Raw genomic sequence first — 24,580 nt, 5'->3', positions numbered from 1 at the left:
CACAGTGAGGCTCATGGCAGAGACCCTGGAAGCCCTTTCCACAGCATGGGGGTGGCCAGGAGCCCGAGGAGGCCTGGCAGGGAGGGAAAGGGGCCTGGTGGTAAGGGGCTCCTTCAGGTCAGGCCAGGGCCCGGGCACCAAGGAGGACTATGGCAGGGAGAGGCCCCTGTGCCCAGGCTGGCCCCTGAGTTTCTCAAGGCCTTGCTCCACTGAGTGGAGAGGCAGCTTTTGCGGTGTCTCAATTCATGGGTGTCTCAGTCCCTTGTGGGGTCACTTCTAGTTCTTAGGTTGTCCCAGCCCTGGGCTGTGGGGGCCAGCCCCCCGCCCCCCACATTGTCGGAAATGAAAGTAACGCACAGCTCCTCGCCTGCACAGACCGGGCCCGCAATCCGGTCCTGCCTCACATCTGACCTGTTCTGAGCGGCCGTTCTGGGAGATGTTTTCAATAAAAGGAAGCTACGTCCAATCTGCTAAGGAGAACCTTCCAGCCTTCTCTGCTTCCTTCAGGTCGAGTTCCGCAAACCAGAAGTCTGAATTTGGAGAAGGCTGGGGTAGACACCAACCCTGACAGTCAGAAGATCCTGGTGGACGCCCGGGAAGCCACCTCCGTGCCCCACATCTACGCCATTGGAGACGTGGCAGAGGTACGGCCTGTGCCCTGGTGGCAGGGACCCCGACCCCACCCAGCCCCGCCGGGACTCGGGGATGCACATTCTCTGGCGGCTGCTGTCCTGTGGGAGAGAAATGTTTCTTTCTTCAATCAGGGAGGCTCGGAGCCAAAGCCCAGGTGCTGGCAGGGCGCGTGTTCTGAGAAGCATCAGGTGTCAGACTCTGCTCTTTCGGATGCCGCTGCTTTCTGAAGGGCGGGTGTGGGACAGCTTCCAAAGGCTGAAAGCACAGTTAGCAAATTCCTGTTGTGAACCTGCTCATGGGTCAGCTCTGCAGGACCGGTCTTGACCTACCCACAGGTGCTCTGGAGGCGCAGAGTCCCAGAAATGTCCCCTCTAGACCCGGCCTTAGGGCCATCCTATCCCCACGGAGGCTGAGCGGCAGGACCAGTGCAGGCCTACCTGGCCCCACCCGCCTCACCTCAGTTTACCCTCTGATCTGCTGGCTGGTCAGTACCTTCCCTGACTAGGCCATCACACGGGGGCAGGGCCTGCCGTGAAGGGGAGACCAGTGTCCATCTCTCCTGGCCAGGGCAAAATCTGAGGAAGGCACTAGGACTCTGGAGCCTGCCCACCAGCCCCCCACAGCCTATGGCTGTGGCCACATCCCTGCCTCGCTTGCTCCCTCTCCTGGAAAGCAGGGGCCGCAGCACCTCCCTTTCCAGGCCCTGGTGGAGGCATCCACACAGTGCCTCTCCCCACTTCCTGGGCCCCCAGCAAGAGACCCACTTGGTCAGCCATGGAGCACCACACTACACAGCCTCGGGAGCGGTCGGCCGGCCCTGCGTGTGCCCCGCTGTCCTGGGGGAGGTGGCTCAGGTGGCCCCTGGTCAAATGCACCTGAGAGGTGCCTGCAGTCCCCAGGCCTCTTAGCAGTGTGACCTGCCATGTGTGAGTTAGTGTCATGGGGCTGCCATAACAAATCACCCAAACCTGGTGGCTTAGAACAACAGGAATTTATTCTCTCACATTCTGGGGCCAGGCATGGGCAGGACCACGCTCCCTCAGAAGCTTCTAGGGGAGGGTCCTTCCTGGCCTGTCCCAACATCTGGTGGCCCAGGTGCTCCCCACTCGTGGCAGTGTCCCTCTGCTCTCTGACCCTCCCCACGTGGCCGTCTCCTAGTGTGCCTGCCTGCACTTATCTCTGACAGTTGGTCTCACACTGGATTTAGGGCTCACCCTACTCCAGTCTTACCTCATCTCAGTCCTCACCTTAACTATATGTGCAAAGACCTTGTTTCCAGACACAGTCACATCCTGAGGCTCCAGGTAGACATGAATTTGGGGGAATGCTAATCTATCTTCTTTAATGTGTTAATGTACCTTCATTCATTCATTGATTGTGACTGGGTACCAGGCACATTTTTGAGTATGGGGACAAAGGCAGTAACAAAGTACCCGCCCGCAGAGAGGTGACATCCTGGTAGGGGTCATTTCAGATGTTAGAAGATGCTTAGGAGAGACCTGATGCGACTTCCTGAGGGGGCCCGTACCCAGCTAGTGTCATGCTCCTGGACTGGAGCAGAGGGAGCTCCATGAGGACATTTGTGCCCCCCATGGAAAGTGCAGACACCACCCTGCCCTGGCTACCCTGGGACCCACTTTGGGAAATGCCAGGCACGAGCCTGGGGGGAATGGGAGTCAGTGTCCAAGGTGAGCGAGTCCCTGGTTGGGGTACCCTGGAGCCAAGTGAGCACAGGTGGCAGTGTTCACTGATGTGGAGGGACTGTACCTCCCTCCGCCCCACCCGCCAGGCTCTGCTGAGGCTCGTGCGGGGCCAGGGGCTTCGAGAGAGCTCAACTCACGCATGGAAGTGGGCCAGGCAGGGAGCCGTGCAAGGCTGGGCCTTCCCTTTGTTTCTGAAGGCCAGCCCGCCCAGCTGGTGAGGGTCAGTCCTGCCTGATGCTGGGCCCCATGCAGACCCCTCCTGCTGGGACAACATGGTCCCTGGTGCCCCCAGCATACCAGAGGTGTCACACACCCACCGTGGCTGCCACTCGAGCTGCATCAGGCCCCCTGTGAACCAGGCTCAGGAAGTGGTGTGTGGGGCACAGAGGGCAGGAGGCACCCACTGCTGCTAGACACAAGCCCCTGATGCAGCAGTTCTGCGGCTGTGCCAGGCAGAGGCAGAACTGTAGGGACAGCTCAGAGGGGGCTTGTGGTGGGAGCTTCAGCCTCTTCCCCAGTGGACTGACCTGCTTGTGTGGATGGCAGTGATGGCTTCACGTGCCCTCAACTGTCCTGAGGCCTCAGCCCACTTAACTGGCTGGTGTGGTCGCATGGTGCGACCTCTGCAGGGGTGGCCTCTGTCGCATCCTGTGGGCTCTGCACGCAAAGAAAGCACTCATGTTCTTTGCAGAGGAGCATTGTGCACATCACCCTGGGAGGCCTCCCTTCCACCCGCCAGAGTTCCGTGGGCCACACAGACATGCAGCTCCTGGGCTTCAGGGCCCATAACAACGTCGTGCAAACTGTGTGGCCAGAAATATATGGCTCATATGGCATTCTTTATTAGCAAATTAAGCCTACTCAGTAGGAAAGGCCAATCTGAGCAGTCCAAAGAGTTAACATCCTGATGGTCCGGCCAGCACCTGGGAAAAGCCCCGTGGGTGGAGCAGAGGCCATTGTTCCATGAGATATTGTGCGCTGTGCGCCTGGTGTTTCCGCAGTTAGCCAGGCCTGGTGGAATGCACGGGCGCTTTCCCGAGTTTATCTCTGTGGATCTCTGTTCATTTCTGGAATGCCAAACAACATCTGCATTTCCTGCTGCAGAGGTGATTGGCAGCTGGTCCGAGGCCGACGCGTGCAGGAGCACCCAAGGCAGGGTACACCCTGGGACGGAGTGGTCTCCAGCAGAGCGACATTCTGACTTGGGATTTGTCATGGGTGTGATGTGCAAGTCTAGCTGTGTGTCAGGAGCACACAGAATGCTTGGGGCCCGTTTTAGCTGGAATCTCAGTTAATGCGAACCGTAGCTTTGGTGCAGTCATAGCAAATGAGAGCAAACCCACAGAGGGCTGCAGAGGTAGCCTCAAGGGGCGAAGGCTTTCAGCTGCGGTGACAGCTCAGTGGCAAATGGTATTTGGGGGTTTTCAAAAGGGATATGCCCAGTAGGAAAGAGACAGTGGGGGATGCTGTACAGACTCCCTCAGACCCTGTGCTGATGTCAGTCCCACTTCCTTCTGTCAGGGGCGGCCCGAGCTGACACCCACGGCTATAATGGCAGGGAAGCTCTTGGCCCAGCGCCTCTTTGGTGGGTCCTCAGACCTGATGGATTACGACAATGTGAGTTCTTTTATAGGACACCAAGACCAGCCTGAAAAAGGCCGAGGCTAGTTCTTCTGGGGTGAGGGGTTGTGTTCAGGCATGTGGGCATGTGTGAGCACACGTGCTCGCCTGTATATGTGCGTGTGTACAGCGTGTGTGCAGGCATGTGGTGTGTGTGAGTGCACGTGCTTACCTGTGTGTGTGTGTGTGTGCAGTGTGTGTGCAGGCATGTGGGCATGTGGGCATGTGTGAGTGCACGTGCTTGCCAGTGTGTATATGTGTGTGCAGCACGTGTGCAGGCGTGTGTGAACACAGGTGCTTGCCTGTGTGTGTGTGTGCATGTGTGCAGGTGTGTGGACATGTGTGAGTGCACGTGCTTGCCTGTGTGTGTATGTGTGTGTGCAGCATGTGTGCAGGCATGTGTGAACACATGTGTTTGCCTGTGTGTATGTGCATGTGTGCAGGCATGTGGGCGTGTGTGAATACACATACTTGCCTGTGTGTGTATGTGCGTGTGTGCACAAGTGTGGTGTTTAGAGCCGAGAGTGTGGCCCAGGAGTGGGTGAGTGAACCCAGCCGTGGTGCTCGTGGCCTGACAGCCAGTGTGTTTGGGGACCTGGCCTTCAGTCCTTCTTTGTGTCCCACAATGGGGACCTTCAGTTTCAGGGCCTGGGGGGCACACCTGACTCTGGACCTGCCTTCCAGGTTCCCACGACGGTCTTCACTCCCCTGGAGTACGGCTGTGTGGGGCTGTCGGAGGAGGAGGCTGTGGCTCGCCACGGGCAGGAGCATGTCGAGGTGAGTCAGCAGGAGGAGAGGGGCTGCCAGCAATGCCACCTGTGCGGCCTGCACCCCCACTGATAGCCCCTCCCTGGACGGGGGCCCTGTGAGCAGGGGTGTCAGTGTCTCCACTTTCTGGGGCCTGCGCTTGACAGGCTAGGCAGTGGGGCCCAGAACAATGGCTATGGTGCACAGGACGGGAACGTTGCAGGGCAGCTCCAAAAATGAGGGAAGGCCAAGGCCTTGGGCACCCTTTGGGGCATGGCCGAGCCCTGGCTCCTCTGCACCCAGAGGCCACCTGCCTCCATGTGGTAGCAAGGGGAGGGCCTGGGCTGCCTCGTGGGCCCAGGAGGCACCAAGGAGAGGCCCCGTCCTCCAGCTGCCTCTGGCCCCATCCCCAGCCATGCTGTAGGCATGCCCAGCGTCCTCAGGTCCCCACCATCGTACCACTAGCCCCCCTGCCGGGGTCTCAGGACCACCAAGTGCCAGCCCCATGTCAGCATGCAGACTGCTTGTCACCAAAGGCACCAGAGCCCGGGCACCTCTGTGGCTGTACCCCTCACAGGGGCATGCATCTCCCTCAACCTGGAAAGTCTTCTCCTGGCTGTCCTGTGACCTCTGCTCCCCTCCACTCTTGCCCTCCTGCCCCAGGCTGGGCCCATCCTTCCCCCCACCACTGCACCTCTGCTTTCCTGCAACTCCCCAGGGTTTCTGACACACACAAGCCCCTGACCTGCCCCAGCCTATGCCTCAATCCTCTCCCACGGAAGTGGGTTTTCACTGGGCAAGGCTGCTTGTTGGGGTCTGCTTTGGCAGGCGGGCCGTGGCCCCAGCCTGGAGGGCTGCTGGGAGGCTTTGACGCCTGCAGGGCTGGGGTGCTGGGAGCCTCGGGCGGGCTTGTCTTGCTGCTGCAGCAGCTTGCAGGCGCCCAGGAGAAACCAGACCCCGTGCAGCCTGGGTGGCGGGGCTGGTGCCGTTTGGGAATGAGTCACTGGGCTCCAGGGCCTGTCCCTTCCCCAGAACCCCAGTCTCCTCCATCAGTAGGACGGTCTGACGGCTGGCCTTCCCTGAGGCACTTTATTTGCTATTTTTGTTTGATTCATCACAAGGACACGGGACATATGGCCATAGCATTTTATAATGCTGTTTTATGTTTCACGATGTTGAATGGCCAAATACTCTTTGTTTGTTTTCTTTTCAATTCTGTCTTAGTTAGAACAATATTCTCTGAAGCGCCATTAATTAATAATGGCTGTGCGGCACATGTGAGGGCCCAGTCATTTTTTACTCTGCCGCAGCCCCGAACACGCTGTCGAGCCCTTCACGGGTGCTGAAAGCCTTTGTCCGACAGCTCCGGTGTAGCAGGGGCCGCCCTGCGCCTGTCCCCTCCTTGTTGCTCAAGTGAGGGCCGAGCAAGCGCCAGGGTGCCTGAGGGAGGCTGGATGGCCGCCCACCAACCTATTCCTGCCCTCGTCACGTGGGCCAGGCACCCCACCTTCCAGTGCCTGTAGTCGCCCCATCCACTGTGCAGTGGTCGACAACGAGGAAGGTGCAGGTGTTGCCTGTGTCCCTGTGTGTGCTTCAGATGGGGGGCCAATGTCCTGCCCCGAGGCTTGGGCTCTGCAGTGCGGCATGGCAGGGGTTACATGGGTAGCCTCGTGCCCACTCTGTGGCTATAGTTATGGGGGTCTCCGGCTGGGTGAGAGAAGGTCCGTCCTGCACACACGCTCCAGCCACTGGCTGCCTGTGCATCAAGAGAGGGACGCTCTCCATGGCTAGCAAGCCGAGTCCTCACCCCAGACCAAACCTGCAGACCAAATGGGATGTTCTGGGTCCCACTGCAACCCTACCCTGCCCCTGAAGCCTGTCAGAGCAGCAAGATGCCTGCGGGACTTGTTTTGCTGCGGCCACTAGCTCCAGAAACTGGCCTCTTGTCACCTAGGTTTATCATGCATATTATAAACCATTGGAGTTCACCGTGGCTGAACGGGATGCGTCCCAGTGTTACATAAAAGTGAGTGTTTTTGTGGGTCCAGGGCTGGGGCAAGCCAGGGGTGACAGGGAGGAAGGAAGGGAGGGAAGGAGCCAGAGGCAGCAGGGGTGTGGTGCCTCCAGAGCAAGAAGTGTGAATGTTGGGCCACTCGTGCCCCCAGGGCAGCCTGGGTCCCCCTCCCAGGCTGTGCTGAGATGCTGTGACTTTCAGATGGTGTGCCTGAGGGAGCCCCCACAGCTGGTGCTGGGCCTGCACTTCCTTGGCCCCAACGCAGGGGAAGTTACTCAAGGATTTGCTCTGGGGATCAAGTAAGTCTGGAGGAATGTCGGCCGGTACGCAATGCTCAGACTGGGCGTCCCTCTGCGTGTTAGCAGCACTGCACTGGAAAGCCCGATGCATTTCTCTTGATTTCATGTGGCCTTCACATGTTTGCAGCAGAGTCTTCAGGCTCCTCCTACACGTGGCAGGTTCAGTCGGGGGAGAGACAGCTTTTTTCTCCAGCCAAACACTGTTAAGCCAGAGCCATGCCGGGTGGCCGCTGTGGCCAGGCCACCTGGGGGGAGGGTTGGTGCTATGGTTCTGGGGAGCAGGGTTGGGGCCCTCGCTCACCAGGCAGAGCCTTCAGGCAGTCACAAATGTTCGAAGAGAGCCACTCTGGAGTAGCCATGTGTCTTCCAGAGCTCAGGCCATTGCCTGGGTCTTGGGCTCAGGTTGTGTGTTTTCAGGGTCCTGGGGCCAAATGAGCCCATGGCAAAGACTCTGGGTAGGGTGGGTTGTCCGGGGCAGTGGGAAGTTGGGAAGTTGGGCATGGCCTGAGAGAGAGGCAGCTGAGCATGGGGTTTCAGAGGCAGGAGGCCAGGGCAGGGACGAGCCATCTATGGGTGAAGCAGAGGTGAGAGCATAGGGAGGGGCTGAACACGTAGAGGACGGTGTACAGGTGACTGAGGCCCCTGTGTGTTTGGGGTGTATGGGTGTGACCAAGAGTTGACCGTGGGGGCAGGAGGTCTAGGGACAGAGAAAGTCAGGGAGAGGGCGGGGCAGAGGAGCAGGGCCAATCTCAGAAAGGCTGTTGAGGTGCTACATAGGCAAGATGGAGGGTCCGGGCCAGGCTCCCAGGGCACCCCAGTCTCCTCCCAGGCAGCCTGGCTCTTGGATGGGGGCCACCCTATCACAGGGCAGCAAGCCTCAGGCCCCACCATGGCCCTCCTAGCCCTGCACACATGTTGAGGCAATCACTGGGTTGTGGGGGTCAGGTTCTCCCAGGGGAGGGTCTCAGAGGAGAGCAGGGAGGGCTGGGTGCTGGGTGGGCTCACGTCCTTGGAACACGTGTCTGTTATCCCTAAACTGCAGAGCCATCTGTAGCAGAGATGTTTGGAAGCTCGGTCCAGAGTGACCATTGGAAGGAAGCCCATGAGCTTGGTACTGGCTCTGCTGAGAGTCCTACTGGAGCCCTTGGAGGGGCAGGGTCCACTCTTGGTGCAAGGAGAGGGTTGGGGGTGACCCTGGGAACCTGGCCCACTGACCTGTGTGTGAGTACTGGCAGGCTAGGCCATCCGTGGCAATAGCTCTGGCCAGAGAGTTCTCTGGCTGGGACAGGACAAAGAGAGCCCTGGCCCCACACAAGGCCATTGCCATCCACATACTCTGGCACATGAATTCTTTTGCCAGGCCTGACACTCAGCTTCCGGAACAACTTTTGGAAAGATCCTTTAAAATGTGGCATCTTCTTTTTATAATGCAGCTATAAAGGACTGGATTCCTTAATATGCAGAGAGCTCTTAAAAATCAACAGTAATAATTTTAGAGCAGACAACCAAATAGAAAAATAGAGAATATGAATAGGCAGTTCACAGGGAAAGAAAATCATAGTAAGCAGTAGAAAGCTGCTGTGCCTCGAGAATTCACAATTTAGAATTTTAAAATGTAGAAAACACCAAGGAAGCATTTTGGCTGATGAGGATCAAAAGGTTTGATGTTGTCTAGTAGTGATCATTTCCCAGTGTCTGCACAGTGGCGACACTGAAGTTTGCCAGTCAGTGGAGTGACGAGACTGATGTTTCAAATATGGTCAGGAGGAGGGTGTGGACTGGACCCACCCGCTGGGGACCTTACTTGAAATGCACACACTCATTTGTTCAAGTTAAGAATTTACCCACCAGATGTTCCAACACACGTGTACAGCGTGTGCATAGACACAAGAGGAGCTGCCTGTGGCAGCCTCGTCTGCTGGCAAACAATGGGAGCTGTGGCCATCTGTGCCCTGCAGGACGTCCACACGTGCTGTGATATGGTGCGTGCTGAGCCTGTGTGGTGGTGCCACGGGCTCATGTAGAACCTGGAACACCCACAGCAGTCCTTAGCCAGTAGATTCTTGGCAGCTGGGCCAGGCAGCCTGGGTGGGGGCCAGATCTCAGGAGGTCATGAGGGGGGCTGGGGAGCGGAAGGCCTGGCGGCTGTTCCTCATCAGGCCAGCGGCAGGGCCAGACCAGACCCCTCACTGCTGCGCCACCATTCACTCGCTGTGTGCAGCAGGATGCCAGGCTCTGGACACAGCCACCCACAGAGCAGCAGCTCCCTGCCCGACGCAGCAGGTGCTCAGGGCTCGGATGCTCTGCCACCACCTATGAGAAGTGCTGGGTGCTGAGCAGGGCCAGACAGGTGGCCGGGCAGTGCGGGCTACAGTAATAAGAAGTGGCCTCTGGCTTGCTGGGGCAGCTGATTTGAGCTGTGCCTTAAGGGAGCAAGGGAGCGGGCCCAGGGAAGGATCAGCCCGAGCTGCAGCCCAAGGCGGGACTGTGCCTGGTGGGCTCAGAGCATCAGGAGACCAGACCACGGCGAGCCAGGGAGGGGGCGGGTAGGCGGTGGGCTGGAGCGGGGCGCTGCTTGGCCTCTGTGGGCACTGGGCATTTGCTGGGAGGGAGGTGGACAGGTCCAACATGCATGTCGTCAGGTGTTCTGGCCACTGGCTGGAGAAGAGGTCAGGGGACAGTGAGACCAGGTGACTCCCAAGGCCCTCCCCTTCCCAGGGACGGGGAGTGTGGACGCACTTCCCTGCACTGACTCCTCGCCTGACTCCCCCACTGCCTGTGTGCAGGTGCAGGGCCTCCTATGCGCAGGTGATGCGGACGGTGGGCATCCACCCCACCTGCTCTGAGGAGGTGGTCAAGGTGCGCATCTCCAAGCGCTCCGGTCTGGACCCCACCGTGACGGGCTGCTGAGGGTAAGCTGCTGTCCCTGTCAGGCCAAGGGCATGTGACATGCAGCCCCTCACCGCCAGGCTCCTCAGAGGCCCAGATCCAGGTATGTAGGTGGGGTAGGCTCTGTGTTTGAGGACAGAGGATGTGACTGGGGGGTGTGGGAGCCACTGTGATGGGCTCCCTCCAGGTGTGTGGCAAGGCTACACCTGCCAAGCCACCTTGAATAGGTTTGCTACGTGCCCTGTGCCCAGGACATGGTAGCCAAGAAGCAGGAGGTGTCGAGAGGCTGGGCTCACATGGCAGCAGCCTGTCCCAGGTGGACACTGGCGTGGCAGGCTGAGCAGACAGTCCCAGTGCTGCTCCCAGTGGGCGGTGGTGGGGAGCTGGCCTTCCCTCCGTCCCATCTCATGCAGAGTGCCAGCGCCGGCTCATGTTCCTCTCGCCCAGAAGGTGGAGATGCTGCCTCACGCACGGCTGGTCACTGCCCTGCAGATCTGCTTCTGTTGTAGCTTTGTGACACCTGGCAGCAGGGCGGGTGGCAGAAGCCTCAGAAGTGTGGTGGTCATCACAACCCTCTTCTGAGGAAGAAATGAGCGAGTCCCTCCCTGACCCCAGCTAAGGGCTGCATGTGGCCAGAGCCTTTCACCTCTCAGACTGACAGAGCAGCCTCAAGCCTCAGCAGCCGGGCTGGGTTCCTGGGGCAGGAGGGCCCTTGGGCCTGTGTGGCTCAGCCCACCTGGGGGTGTTCCTTGTGGCCATCAGCCCCTCCTGGGGTTGGGTTCCTTTGGGACACCCTCTTTCCCGGGGCTGAGCAGTGAGCTCTCCCTTGAGACGCCTGTGGGTCCTACAGGTGCAGGCCCAGGCCTGGGGCCCCCTGGGCACTCTGGACACCCTGTTCCACCATGGCCACCTGAGCCAGGGCTGCCTCTAATACGGACAAACAAAGGGCATCCTGAGGAAGCTCTTATCAGAATATTACACCTAACAGAGCTGTTTTGTTAGGAGTCTGCTATAAATTTTTATCATTTCAAAATGTTTTTGTAGGCTGCAGCGCTCCCTGTGATGTTTGGACCAGGGGGTGGGGGACCACTCAGCAGGGGCTCATTTCTCACCTATCCCTTGAAGGTCTGTGTGTGTGGCTGTGGGAGACGTGGCCAGGCAAACATGAGGGATGGCGTGGCCACCCCGTGCTGACCCCACCCATTGTCAGCAGGACTGTTGTGGGCCAGGCCCGGTGAGCCTCAGCCCCTCCCCTGGAGAGCCTGTGAAGTGGTCAGCATGGAGCCACGTGTGTGTGGACAGACAGCATGTGCCCTGCAGGGACGGCTCAAGGGGGTTGCCACCCCCACATCTGCACCTCCCACCCCCCTCCCGCCTGGGCCAGCCCCCCAGGCCCCCGATGCCAGATGATGACGGCCTGGGCAGAAGCCCACCCTGTGGGCTGCCCACGTCCGAGCCCCCCTGGTGTTGCTGGAGTGCAAATAAAGAGGGTGTTTCCTGAAGCGTGTTCTGCTTGTGCGGTCCCTGATGAGCCTCCCAGGATTGCCCAGGCAGGGTGGGGTCAGGTCCCCCACCACCCCCTTAGGGAACAGGAGCAACTTCTAAGACTTGATGGAGAGGGGATGCCTGGGTCACCCAGACAGTTGGAATCATCCAAGTTCCCAGCAGCCACTGGGCGAGAGGCGCAGCCCCTGGGCGAGAGGCACAGCCAGGCAGCCTCGGGCAGACCTGGTCCTTCCTACCCCAGGCAGGGAGCAGGGCTGCCCCACCCCCACGCTGCAGCTGCCTGGCCTCAAGCCTGAGGACCCCCACCTGGGAATCCCTCCCAGGACCCTGTGCCCTGGTCACCCCTGAGGTCTCTGTGCTCCTCGAAGCAAGGATGGTGGCAGAGCTCACGCGGGTGCTCAGGAGGGGTGGGCAGTGACAGGCTGTGTTCCAGGGCAGCCGCCAGCAGTGTGGCAGAACGACGGGCGTTGGCAGGGGTATTTGAGGCTTTCTGTCCCCGAACGTCAGTCACCTCATTACATTTCCGTCGTGGCCCTGCAAGTCAGCTTGTCGGCTGTGCTTAGGCTAATCCTGCGCATTGAGGCCTGATGGGCCGAGGCAGCGCCTGTCAGTCACTGCGTGAGACAGCCACGGGCAGGGCCCAGCATTGTGCTGGGGCTTTAGAGGCGGCTAATCTCATGTCTTCCTTAAGAAAACACCACTTAGTCTGCCGGCCCGGGAGCCCTGGATGGGACCCTGCTTGTCAGCAAACAAAGGAATGTCTTTGCACCTTAATGGGCCTACAGGAGGCTCACTCACGGTGGCGGTGGCGGTGCGAAGCGTGTGCGGGAACTCTCAGACGCCCAATTAAGATGCCAAGTGCTGGGCCAGGCCAGGCCTCCCGACAAGTGCAGCGCCAGATCAGCCGTGTCCCATTTAACACACGGCTGGTGGCGCACCCCGGCCGTGGATCCTGCAGTGAGTACTCGCCTCCAGGCCAGGCTGAGGTTTTAATCTGCCTTGGAGGCAAAGGGTGAAGGCCTCCGGAGATCAGCTGACAGCTGCTGCCTGGGCCCGGCAGGGGGGTCCTGTGGATTTCTCAGCCCTAGGAACAGCCCCTGCCGTGGGGCAGACAAGGAACTTGAAATGGCCTTGTTGCTTTTGGTGATGATAGAAATGCTGCATCCTATGTGGGAGTCCTCAGTACACCCAGCAGCTCTCTGGGGCAGGGCCTTTTGTTTCCCTGCCCACTCAACCGGCCAGGAGTGCCCATCACTGGCAGCCAGAGTGGCGCCCACACATCTGTGTCCCCCACACATCTGTGTCCCCACAGCCCCTCCAAGTGGTTTTCTGTGCATGCTCCTTTTCTCCAGAACAGGTCTCACACCAGCGCACCTGCTGTTTGTAACCTGTTCTCAGCGCCGTCTGGCCAGTTCACCCGGTCTGCACGGCCACCTAGCAGGGACCAAAACACCCACAACCCACATCCCAGACAGCCTCAGGCCTTGCTGGCTCCCTCCACTCAGGGACTCATGCCTTCCTGGTGAATGGTGGACAGGGGTCTGGCCCGGTTCACAAGCAGTGGGTGTTCCAGGAGAAAGTCTTCCACAAAGAGCCCAGGGACTGCCACTACCTGGGCCCCCTCAGGGCCACGTGCTGCATCTGCATGCATTTATCTGACTGTGGGACACAGCACCATGGACCGGGCCTAGGGGACCCCATGGGCACTGACATCCCTCACACCACACTGCTCTCATGGGGCCTGAGCCTGGAGCCCTACCCAGGCAGCTTCAGAACCAGGATGGGATGCAGGGACCCTGGCAGTCTGTGCAGACCAGTGTCTTCACTCACCCAGGGCTCCTGTTTCTGGTGCTCTGGGCGGGATAGATGGGCTGGGCTAGCAGTGGTTTCTGTCCTGAGTGTCTCGGGACTGACCAGCTCCAGGCTCACTGCACAGCCCAACACTCTCTCTGGGCTGGCTCCCGCCCTATCCCCACCTCCCAGCAGTGCAGGGAGGGGCCAGAGCGTCACAGGCCAGGTGCTCTCCACCTAGCCCCAGGGCCGCCTTCCCGCCGCCTTTGCATGTTTTTATGGTGCAATGAAAATATGATTCTAATTCCTCAGATTGTTCCATGTAACCCACAATTACCTCCGGCGACGTCTTGCACACTTTTGCTTGTGGCTCCAGATTGCGCAAGGACATGGGAGGGAGGGGGGGGGCTGAGCTAGGGCCTGGCCCTCCATTCGGAAGTGGGGCAGAGTCTTTCACACACACACCCACACACACACACACACGCATGCACGCACGCACGCACACACACGCACACGCACACGCACGCACAGGCCACCTCACCCTCTCCCTCCGCCGCCTGCATGCCCGCCATGCTGCCTGGCAGGTCTGACCCTGGGAGGCGTGCACGTAGAGCAGGGATGACAAGCAGTTATGGAGGGTGGGATGAGGACCAGAGTGGCAACACAGGGCAGGGCAGGGCCTGGCGGGGTCTCCGAAGAGAGGCCCTAGGACTGATGGCAGGGGGTGCAGAAGGGGGTCATCAGCTCACGGGAGCAGCTGAGATGCTCAGACTGTAGCCCCCACCAAGCTGTCCCCAGGCCAGTGTTGCCCCCACCCCCACCCCAGCATCTTGCACCTCCGCCAGGATCCCCAGCTACACTTGGCAGGTGGCGTGTAACAGAGGCCACATGCCACGGCTGTGCTTTGCAGCTGTGGAAGTGCCCTCCTGTGCCCACCGGGGGCCCTCGCTGGCAGAGTTGCCCCTGTGAGAAGCAGCTCAACGTCAGGCAATGCCTGCAGTTCAGAGTGGCTGTGCCCACGGCCTCAGGTTTAGGCTTGTCCCTGAGATCCCTGTGGTTGTTCATCCCATGGCATCCTGGCTCACGTGGCTCACCTCACCTCTCCTGGCCTGTAGCCTCTCCTGGCCTGTAGCCGCTCCAGCCAGCAGCTCGGATGTGCTACCAGTGCCCTGGGCCCCAGCCCACTCCCCAGTGTGAAGCAGGCCCCAGGGGCAGGCCTGAGGCCCTCACCCACCCACTCAGCCTCTGGGAGCAGAGCTGCCTGGAGCTATAGGACCCTGCAAGAGGGACACCCTGAGACAGCCGAGCAGTGTGTGCATCAGGGTAGCTCTGCCATCTTGAGAGACCCAGGGCCACGAGGCCATGTTGCTGAGCCGTCCAGACCCAATTCAGGCTCCAGGAGCCATGGCCACCCCTCCACGTAGCTTCCCCACTCCATGCTCATATCCCTTCCTGGGAGAGCACGTGCTGGCATGTGGCTCCTGTGGGTGGCATCTGCGCTAGACTGGCAGGTAGAGCTATTGCTGCCTCCCTGAGCCCAGAGCCAGCTGAGCCCCTAGTCCTAGGCTACTCCACTCACCCCATGTCCCTCTGGGAGCCACTTCCCTTTTCCCTGGGGTCCCTGGACAAGGGCCCTTCCTCATACAACCTCACCGAACCTGCTGGCCTCACCTGCCCTGGCCTCTGCCCTCTGCCTGCTTTCCTTCCTCATCAGCACCCGCCCTTAGTCCTGATCAGCAAGTGCAAGGGGGCCAATGTGGCCGGTCACTGCCAGACACGGGGGCGATCCCCACCCTGGCAAGCAAGAAGCAGCAGTGGCCTGTGTCTGAGGCCAGCAGGTGGGTACCAGAGGGCAAGGAGTGAGTGACGCAGCCCAGCAGGTGCCAAGGCCCAAGCATGGGGACTCCCCAAGGTCAAAGCATGTTCCTCCCAGCCCTGCTGTCAGAAAGCATCTCTGCCTGGACTGATTCTCGGTCCATACAGAACCTGCGCCAGGCCTGGCTCCTGGGGGTGGCCCTAGCCTCAGAGGAAGATGCTCTGTCCTAGCCCCAAACTGGCAGGCTGAGGACCTCCCACCGGGTGTGGGGGCTTCACCCAACCCAGACTGGGGTGGAGACTAGAATGGGGGGCAGGGAGGGAATGCAGTTCCCCTCTACAGACAAGTATCCCGCCACCAGGGGCTGCTCGAGCAGGGCCTGAATCCTCAGCTCCATGCCACCAGGGACCCCGCTTGCCCAGCCACCCAGGGCCTCGACTCCTACCTTTTCTCCCACTTGCTCAGCCTGGCATGGGGAGCTGGCGGACCGTGGGCAGAGTTTTCCAGATCCTGTTCCCTGGGCCTCCATGGAGCCCCACACAGAAGTCCTAAGGCCTTCCTGGTGGGGCCAGCAGTGCAGAAGACCCCTCTCTGAGGACCCTAGGCTGAGAAGGGACCCTGCTGTCTTTGGGCTGGCCCACCTCTGCCCCCCCTCCCCTCCCCCTTCCTGTCCCTTCCCCCCTCACCTCCCCCTCCCCTCCTCATCATCTTTGCTCTTGGTGTTGGTGTCAGCAAGGGTGCAGAGCCAGACAGGCCTCGGCACAGGTAACAGTATATGCCCCACTCTGTTCCTTCCTTTACCACCATCTCAGATCTGGGCTTTTTGGCTGCCCGGCCCTGGGAGCTGCCTCAGGTCTTCCCTGTACCAGGCAGAGGCACATAAATAAGCAGATCGTGCAAAACTGATAATCGGGGAACTGAAAGAGTTGTCGCAGCAGCAGCGGGCAGTGAGGCTGGAGGTCTGGGACCCCAAGTTCCACTCCTGGGGCGCTCCTTGGGCCTCTCCTGTGGCAGCCCTGAGCATCGGGCCACACGCTAGGCCCACCTCCCAGCCCAGCAGACGTGGCTGCTGTCACCACTTCCTGTCTCCAGAAACCACCATGACAGGGTGAATGAAGGCTTGTGAGGACAAAGGGCATGTGGCAGAAGCCCTGAGCTCCCACAGGCCGTGACCAGCTCCATCTTGGGCTGGCACCACGGTCCTCAGGGAATGAGAGCAGCAGCAGCTGAGCCTCCCGGCACTGAGCAGGAGCTGAAGGTTCAGGCGGCTGCACCTGTCCACACCCACCGTGGCCCAGGTCCACCAAGTGCAGGAGCTTGCTGCTGTCAACACTCTCGGCAGATCTTTCGGGCAACCCTGGGAAGGAGGAGAGACGGGACTTTGGGCCCATTTTACCCGTGTTGGCTTTTGATCCCTGTGAGCTTGACTGTGGGAGCAGCCAGGGCCGAGCCTTCAGACCTGGGCCTGGTGGCCGTGGGCCCCTCGCGCAGCTCTGACCTGCGGCATCATGCTCCTGCTGTCCACCTCCTGAGCCCCCATTCTTCCCCTTGTGCCAGCCCTCACGGCATAGCCTAGCTCCCCGAAAGCTCTCAAGTTCCTGGTCCTGCCCTCTGAGGGTTCCCCGCACACCCTGGTCCCCAGCCAAGCACCTGTGCCTGCAAGAGCATCATGGAGGCCACCTGTGGGGTCCAGCAAAGGATCTTAGACCCCAGCCTGCCTAATCCCGGCCCTGATGCAGTTTACAGTGCTTGGGTTACCCTAATTCTGAAACCCAAGCCGGGGTCCCAAGAGCCTTCCCAGCGCCATCCAAGGGGACAAAAGGGACCTTCCCAGTGGGTAGCTAGAGGATTCCCTTCATGTGCCTTTCGTGTTTGGAGCTGACCCCCACTGGGACAGGGCAGGGAGCTGGCCCCACAGGGTGAAAATCCAGCGTGATGAACCCCAGGAGCCCAGAGAACAGTGGTCCCTTGGCTGTGTGACTGGGCCTGCTGTGGCCTCTTCCCAGGGAGGAAATTCAAAGCCAGCAGTGGCAGCAGCACAGTCAACGGGCACGGCAGGCCCATCTCCAGCCCGGCGGGGTCCCGGCCTCTAGGATTTCATGGGACAGTGATAGGGCCTTGCAGTTCCACAAAATTAAACTTTCTTTTCTCCTAATAAAATCAGGATCTTTTTGGCTTATAACAGATGATCAAATAACACCAAATGCTTGAGAATAAAGTGGGACTATAAACAAGAGACGGCGCGGCTGGGGGTAGGGAGCCGGCTGGGCCCAGCTCCCTGTCCCAACCTCTGGCCTCTGACCCAGGGGCTAGCCCCGCTCCGGGTACCCCAGCAAGGCAGAGCACCCCACAGGCTCCCTTCCTGTAACGTATCAGCGAGGCGCACAGGCCACGCTTGGTGAGGGCAGCTAACGGCAGCTTGTGTGTCTTCAGCATCGCTGAAGAGTTTTTTTGCCCATAGATTCCCCCGAATTAGATATAATTAGCTCTGACCTACAAAGGTCAAGACATGGGACAGAAGGGCAGGAGAGCAAAGCAACAGCGGGATGTGTTTCCCTGAGGCCTCCAGCTCTATGAGGGAGATGAGTGAGAAGACCAATGCCCGGACCCCCCAGGAGCCCCCGCGGGGTGCGATGGTGCAGCCAGGGCACAGGCACGCCACCGCCTCGCCACCGAGGCCTCAGCGCCAGGGCCCTGCCTGCCGGAGAGTGTGGATGGGAGGTGAGACCTCCACGAGGCTTCAGTGGCTCATTGTTCTGTCCATGGTGACTGCGACTGGGCTGGGTGATTATAATAATAAAGTCCTAACAATCAGCAGAGGTTGGGTTTCCATAGCTTGGGGAGTATTTGATTTGCAAAGTCTTGGGAGGGGAGATGCAGATAAATGGAGGATGTTGTTCATATCAGCCCATTCTGTGCATGTCCGAGTCTCCCATCCGGTGCCTTAATTCTCTCAAAAGGCACTGTACTTGCCACCTCCCCAGTGCCCAGGCATGTCTGGGCGAGAAGCTGCACCAGGAAGCCCAGACATGGTGGGAATGAGTCCTGCTTTTGCCAGCTCAGACAAGCTCAGACCCCATCTCACCCCTCCTAGGGCCACTGTGAGGACCAGATGCTTGTGTGATGGGTTCTCAGTGACGGGGGGCACTCTTCTTGCTACTGCCCTTATGCCTTTGCCCATGCTGTGCCCTCAGCCCAAAGCTGTGTCTTCACCCTTCTGCCCTGGCTAACTCTCCCTCACGGGTTAAGATTCAATGCAGGGTTTCCCTCCAGGATGCCTCCCTGGCACCTGGCAAGGTGAGGTGCCTGCTCAGGGCTCCCATGGAATGCTGCTTGCTTGCTAACCTAAAGGTGTCTGTCTCTCTTGCCCCAGAGAGGCCTCCTTTCTTCTCTTGTTCCCAGCACAGTTCCTAGTACACAGTAGGTGATCAAAGCATGGCATGAAGGCTTTATGTTATGTTTTCTATTTTTAAATGTCCATGGTGCCCTGCTCTGCAAGATCCAAGAACAAGTGCTCTGCACATGATATGTGGCTATGGAAAGAGGCATGTGGCTCAGACTTGACCCTACTTCCTTAAGCTTACCTTCTCCTGGTTCTGGTGTACCAGGGCCACCTACCACGCAAAGTGAGCAGGACACCAGATCTGTTCCAAAACTTTCATCAGGCACCCTGTGTGTCCTAACCACAAAGGCAGGCACAGCTGGATTAGTACTTGCACAACAAATGTACAGAGGTGCTGGTCTAAGTAATGACTGGGTAGCTTGCATAGGGCTAACATTTTCACAGATAACAATGATCAACTCTAGACAAAATATAAAAGACAACTGCTTGAAGGCACTGAAGATCAAACAGTTTTAAAAGTGGTCAGAAACTAGTGGAACTCTAAACACTGAAACCACAGAAAGTCCACCTTAAGAGAAAAAAACATGTTTTAAGACTAAAGGATTTACCATGACTATAAAGGCAAATCTGCAACAGATCTATCCTAACAAACATAAAAACAAGCCTCCAAAAGTTCAAATTGGAAGGCCTTCTAGAATAAGTCAATTCTCTTCAAAAGAAGGTAACTGAATCCAGAACCTCTACAAGTTGCCATCCACAAAGCAACATTAAAATGTGATTCCAGCCAAGAGAAAAAGGAGTCAATAGAAACAAGCCCCGAGGTGACTCACATGTTGGAATTAAATTTAAAAGCAAATATAAATATGTTTAGGTACTCAAAGGAAAAAAAATGGTCAAAATGAATGAACAGAGGGAATTTCAGCAGATAAATAGAAACTAAAAAAAACAAATGAAAATTTTAGAATGGAAAATTACATTAACAAATGAAAATTTAACTGGATGGACTTTGTTCTTAAGAACAGGTTGGAGATGGCAGAAGAAAAGGTAAATGAACTTGAAGACAAATTTATAAAAAAGTGTTTCAATCAAAAGAATAGAGAATAGTGGGCTGGCCCATGGCTCACTTGGGAAAGTGTGGTGTTGATAACACCAAGGCCACGGGTTTGGATCCCTATATAGGGATGGCCAATTAGCTCACTTAGGAGAGCGTGGTGCTGACAACACCAAGTCAAGGGTTAAGATCCCCTTACCGGTCATCTTTAAAAAAAAAAAAAAAGTAACAAAATGATGTCTGGGAAGGAGAGAAGAGAGAGAATGGGTCAGAAAAAATATTTGAAGAAATAATGACCCCAAATTTCATAAACTTGGTGAAAAACATCAATTTATAAATCCAGGAATCTCAGCAAACCCCAAGCAATATAAGCATAAAGAAAACACACCCAGCTCTTTCTGCCATCTTTCTGTGCCACCATAATGGTGCACATGAACGTCCTGGCTGATGCTCTCAAGAGCATCAACAATGCCAAAAGGAGAGGCAAACGCCAGGATCTTATTAGGCCATGCTCCAAAGTCATTGTCTGGTTTCTAACTGTGATGATGAAGCAGTTACATTGGTGAACTTGAAATCACTGATGATCACAGAGCTGGGAAAATTGTTGTGAACCTCCCAGGCAGGTTAAACAAGTGTGGAGTGATCAGCCCCAGATTTGATGTACAACTCAAAGACCTAGAAAAATTGCAGAATAATCTACTCCTGTCCCATAAGTTTGGTTTCATTGTACTAACAACCTCAGCTGGCATCATGGACCATGGAGAAACAAGATGAAAACACAAAAAAAATCCTGGGATTCTTTTTCTATGAATGTAATATGTATGTACAAATAAAATGCCTCAGTGGACAAAAAAAAATTCCAAAAAACTACAAAAAAACCCAGGCATGTCATAGTCAAACTTTTGAAAGACTAAGAGAAGATATTGAAAGCAGCCAGAGAAATAAGATCACATTACATATGTCTGACTTCACATCAGAAACAATGTAAGTTAAAAGCAATGGAACAAAATGTATGGGCAGAAAGAAAAAGTCAACCCAGACATCTATGTGCAGTAAATGTATTATTAAAACATGAAAGAGAAATAAAGATATTCTCAGATAAAGACAGCCAAGATAATTCCTCATCAGCAGACTTGTTCTAGAAGAACTGCTACAGAAGTTCCTCAGGCTGAAAGGAAATTACACCAGATGGAAACTTAGATAGACAGAAGAAATGAAGAGTACCAAAAGTGGTAAATATGTAGGTAAATAAAAAATGCTATCTTTTTCCTTATCTTATTTTTTTAAGACACTGATTACCTGAAAGAAGAATTATAACAATGTACGGTTGGGTTTATATTAATGAAAAATGTATGACAACAGCAAAAACGTGGTTGCAATTGGAATTATACAGATGTTACGTTGTTACACTTAATGTTAAGTGGTACAATATGAATTCTAAGTAGATTAGAATAAATTAAAGATCAATTTTCTGTGACCTGTAAACTCCTGGAACAACCACTAAATACAAAGAGAAACATCTAAAAAGCCAGTAGAAGAAATAAAATGGAATATCAAAAATATTGATAAACACAAAAGAAGGCAGAAAAGGAAGAACAGAGGAACAACAGAAAGATGGAACAAACAGAAAACAAACAGCAAAATGGCACATTTAACAGAACCATATCAATAATTACATATATAAATGGACCAAATACTCCAAGTAAAAAAAGGCAGAAATTGTCACACTTGATTTAAAAAAGCAAAATCTAACTACATGTTGTCTATAAGAGATAACTTTACATATGAAGACACATCCAGGTTGAAAATAAACAGATGGAAAAAAATATTCAATCCCAAAGGAAAGCACTAGAAAGCTGATGTGGCTACATCAATATCAAACAATGGAGACTTGAAGAGAAGGAATTTTACCAAAGATAAGGAGGAATATTTCATAATAATAAAATGCTCAATTAATCAGGAAAACATAATCATGAATGTGCATGCACCTAATAATAGAATTGCAAAATTAAAATGAGAAATGGACAAATCCACAATCATAGAGATTTTAATGTCTCTTGGCTTGGCAACTAATACACAACTAAAAAAATTTCAGAAGACTTAAAAACACTATCAACTACCTAAACCTAATTGACATTTTAGAACACTATGCCCAACAACTACAAAATATACATACTTTATCTGTTTTTTCCAACAGAAAGCCACTTTATTTTCTCCTGTACTCTGAGTAGCTGTTCTATTACAGCTTTATTAAATTTTTAATAACAGCATTTTGAGGTATAATTTACATACAATAAATTGCAACCATTTGAAGAGTACAATTTGATAAATTTTGACAGATGTACACACACTGGAAGCCATCCCAACAATCACAATATCAAAACTTTCCATCTCCTTTCCCCCAAATTTCCTCATGCCCCTTTGCAGTCCTTCTCTCCCCCTACTTCCTGCTCCAGGCAATGACTGATCAACTTTCTCTTGCCAGTGGTTAGTTTGTACTTTCTAGAATATTTGATATAAATGGATTTATACAATATATACTCTTGTGTCTGATTTCTTTCACTCAATTTTTGTGTATCAGTAGCTGTTCTTTTTTTTCTTTTAATGAATGGTATTCTCTTGTATAAATGTACAAATTTTGTGTATCTGTTCACCTATTGCTAGACATTTCAGTTGTTTTTGGCTATTACCAATGAAGCTGCAATGAATGTTAATGTACAACTCTTTATGTGGACATATGTTTTCATTTCTCCTGGATATACATCTAGGAGTGGAGCTGGCCAGTTAGCTCAGTTAGTTACAGCATGGTGTTGATAAAAACCAACGGCCAGGGTTCGATCCTTGTTACTGGCCAGTTGCCAAAAAAAAAACCCCAAACCCAAAAAACATACATCTAGGAATGAAATGACTAGGTCATAAGGTAGGTATATGGGCATATGTTTAGCGTTATAAGAATGCCAAATAATTTTTGCAAAGTGACTGTACCAGATTCCCACCATCATTCTTTACAAATGTTTTATTCTTCATATTCTTTTCAAGTACACATGGAACTTTCACCAAGTAGATTATACACTGGAACATAACAATAATAATCAGTAACAAAAAGAGGTCTTTGAAAATACCCAAATATTTGGAAATCAACACACTTCTAAATAACTCAGGGATCAAAGAACTCATAAGAGAAATTGGAAAATATTTTGAATCGAATGACAATAAAACGCAACACATTGTTTCTGGGATGCATCTAAAGCAGTGGTTAGAGGGAAGGTCATAACTTTAAATCCTTATGTTAACAAAAGAGAGATTAATGATCCATGACCTAAGCAACCTCCTTAAGAAACGGGAAGAAAGGATATGATGTTGATGGGGGAGAGGAGGGAAAGGAAGGAAGGAAAAGGAGGAATTGATAAAGGGACATGAAAATCAACTATATTGTATATTGATGAATTAATATAAAAAAAAAAGAAATGGGAAAAAAGTGCAAATTAAGACCAAAGTAAATAGAAGAATGGAAATAATAAACTTAAAGTGGAAATCAATAGAATAGAAACAAATCATGGAGAAAATCAGTAAGATACAATGTTGTTTATTTGGTGTGTTAGTCCATTGTGTGTTGCTATGACAGAAAGACCCAAGACTGGGTAATTTATAAAGAACAGAGGTATATTTGGCTTATGATTCTGGGACAGCTGCATCTGGCATGGGCCTCAGGCTGCTCTATTCATGGTGGAAAGAGGCAGGCAGCCGGCGGGTACAAGCAGATCACATGGCGAGAGGAAGCAAAAGAGAGAGAGGGGAGGTACCAGGGTCTTTTAAACAACCAGCTGTTGTGGGAACTAATAGAGCAAGAACTCACTCATTACTCCCCCCACGTAGGGAGAGCGTTAATCCATTCATAAAGGATCCACCCCCATGACCCAAACTGTTACACTGGGGATCAGATTTCCACATAAGTTTTGGGGGGACAACACACCCAAACTCTATCATTTGGAAAAAAACATTGCCAATATTAGAGACAAAAGAGGAAACATTACAGAAACTACCGACAGTAAAAGAATAATAAGGCAAAGAGATCATGCCCAGGGTCCTAGGCAGGATCTAAGGACAGCCCCCTCCACCTAGAAGTGGGCAAGAGAGCACACCAAAAACACCACTTCCATGTAGTTGGTCCACCACAGCCACCACCACACAGCTGCCACAAAAGTGGCTTGATGCCACAGCAGTGGCCACAGCCACCATGCAGGTGTCCTGCCAGACACTTGACTTCACTGATAAAAGGAGAATCACCAGCAGAGACTGGAAAAAGAAGAAGACATCTCTTTCCTCAAAGCCCACTCCAGAGTAATAGAAGAAGCAACTGCTCTCCCAGATGACCATACATCAATGTAGAGATATTAGAAATACAAACATCCAAGAAAATGTGACACTTCCAAAGAAAAAAGAAAAAAAACCCCAGTAATTCTTAAATACCAGACCCTATAGAGCAGGAAACCCTTGAAATGACTGAAAATGAATTCTGAGCAATAACTTAAAGGAAACTCACTGAGATATAAGAAGACCTAGTCAAACAACATAATGAAATGAGAAAGAAAAATCCAGGATATGAACAAGGAAATTTATGAAGAGAGTAATAATACCTTTAAAGTGAATGTAGCAGAATTTATGGAACCGAAAGATTCACTCAACGAAATAAAAAACACCACAGAGAGTTTAAGCAGCAGGCTAGAACAAGCAGAAGAAAGAGTTTCTAATCTTGAAGATAAGTCTTTTTGAAATAATCCAGGTGAACAAAAAAGGAAAAATATTTTTTTTTTAATGAAGAAAACCTAAGAGAGCTAACAGACAATCTTAAACACACAAACATTTGAATCATGGGTGTTCCAGAAGGGGAGGAGAAAGGAAAAGGCATGAAAAACCTATTCAATGAAATAATAACGGAAAACCTCCCAGGTATAGGTAGAGAGACATAGACCTTCAGATCCAGGAGGCTCAAAGATTTCCAAACAAATTCAGTTCAAAAAGATTCTCTCCAAGACACACTACAGTCAAACTTGCAAAGCTCAAAGACAGAGAGAGAATCTTAAAAGAAGCAAGAGAAAAGTGTGAAGTCACCTATAAGGGAGCCCCTCTCAGACTAACATCAGACTTCTCAACAGAAACTTTACAGG

The 24,580-nt window shown here is 53.9% G+C and overlaps 1 protein-coding gene and 1 pseudogene across 3 annotated transcripts in view; both read left to right on the top strand.

The window, feature by feature from the left end:
* The window catches only part of LOC134369858 (thioredoxin reductase 2, mitochondrial-like), a 50,707-nt gene extending 39,300 nt beyond the window's left edge, over positions 1–11,407 (top strand). For 2 of the 3 annotated variants that reach the window (XM_063086634.1, XM_063086633.1), the window contains exons 12-18: positions 508–644; positions 3,858–3,953; positions 4,641–4,733; positions 6,658–6,729; positions 6,919–7,016; positions 9,803–10,008; positions 11,119–11,407. In XM_063086634.1, coding sequence (XP_062942704.1) covers positions 508–644; positions 3,858–3,953; positions 4,641–4,733; positions 6,658–6,729; positions 6,919–7,016; positions 9,803–9,926 — 620 coding nt within the window. In that variant the 3' untranslated portion in view covers positions 9,927–10,008; positions 11,119–11,407. The remainder of the gene's footprint in view (positions 1–507; positions 645–3,857; positions 3,954–4,640; positions 4,734–6,657; positions 6,730–6,918; positions 7,017–9,802; positions 10,009–11,118) is intronic. The other variant, XM_063086635.1, reaches the window with a different exon arrangement.
* Positions 11,408–19,834: 8,427 nt separating this feature from the next.
* LOC134370213 (small ribosomal subunit protein uS8-like) lies at positions 19,835–20,211 on the top strand (annotated as a pseudogene).
* The last annotated feature ends 4,369 nt before the right edge of the window (positions 20,212–24,580 follow it).

This window comes from Cynocephalus volans, chromosome 2 (assembly GCF_027409185.1).
Source record: "Cynocephalus volans isolate mCynVol1 chromosome 2, mCynVol1.pri, whole genome shotgun sequence".
NCBI lineage: Eukaryota > Metazoa > Chordata > Mammalia > Dermoptera > Cynocephalidae > Cynocephalus > Cynocephalus volans.
This window is presented reverse-complemented; position numbering and strand designations above follow the sequence as displayed.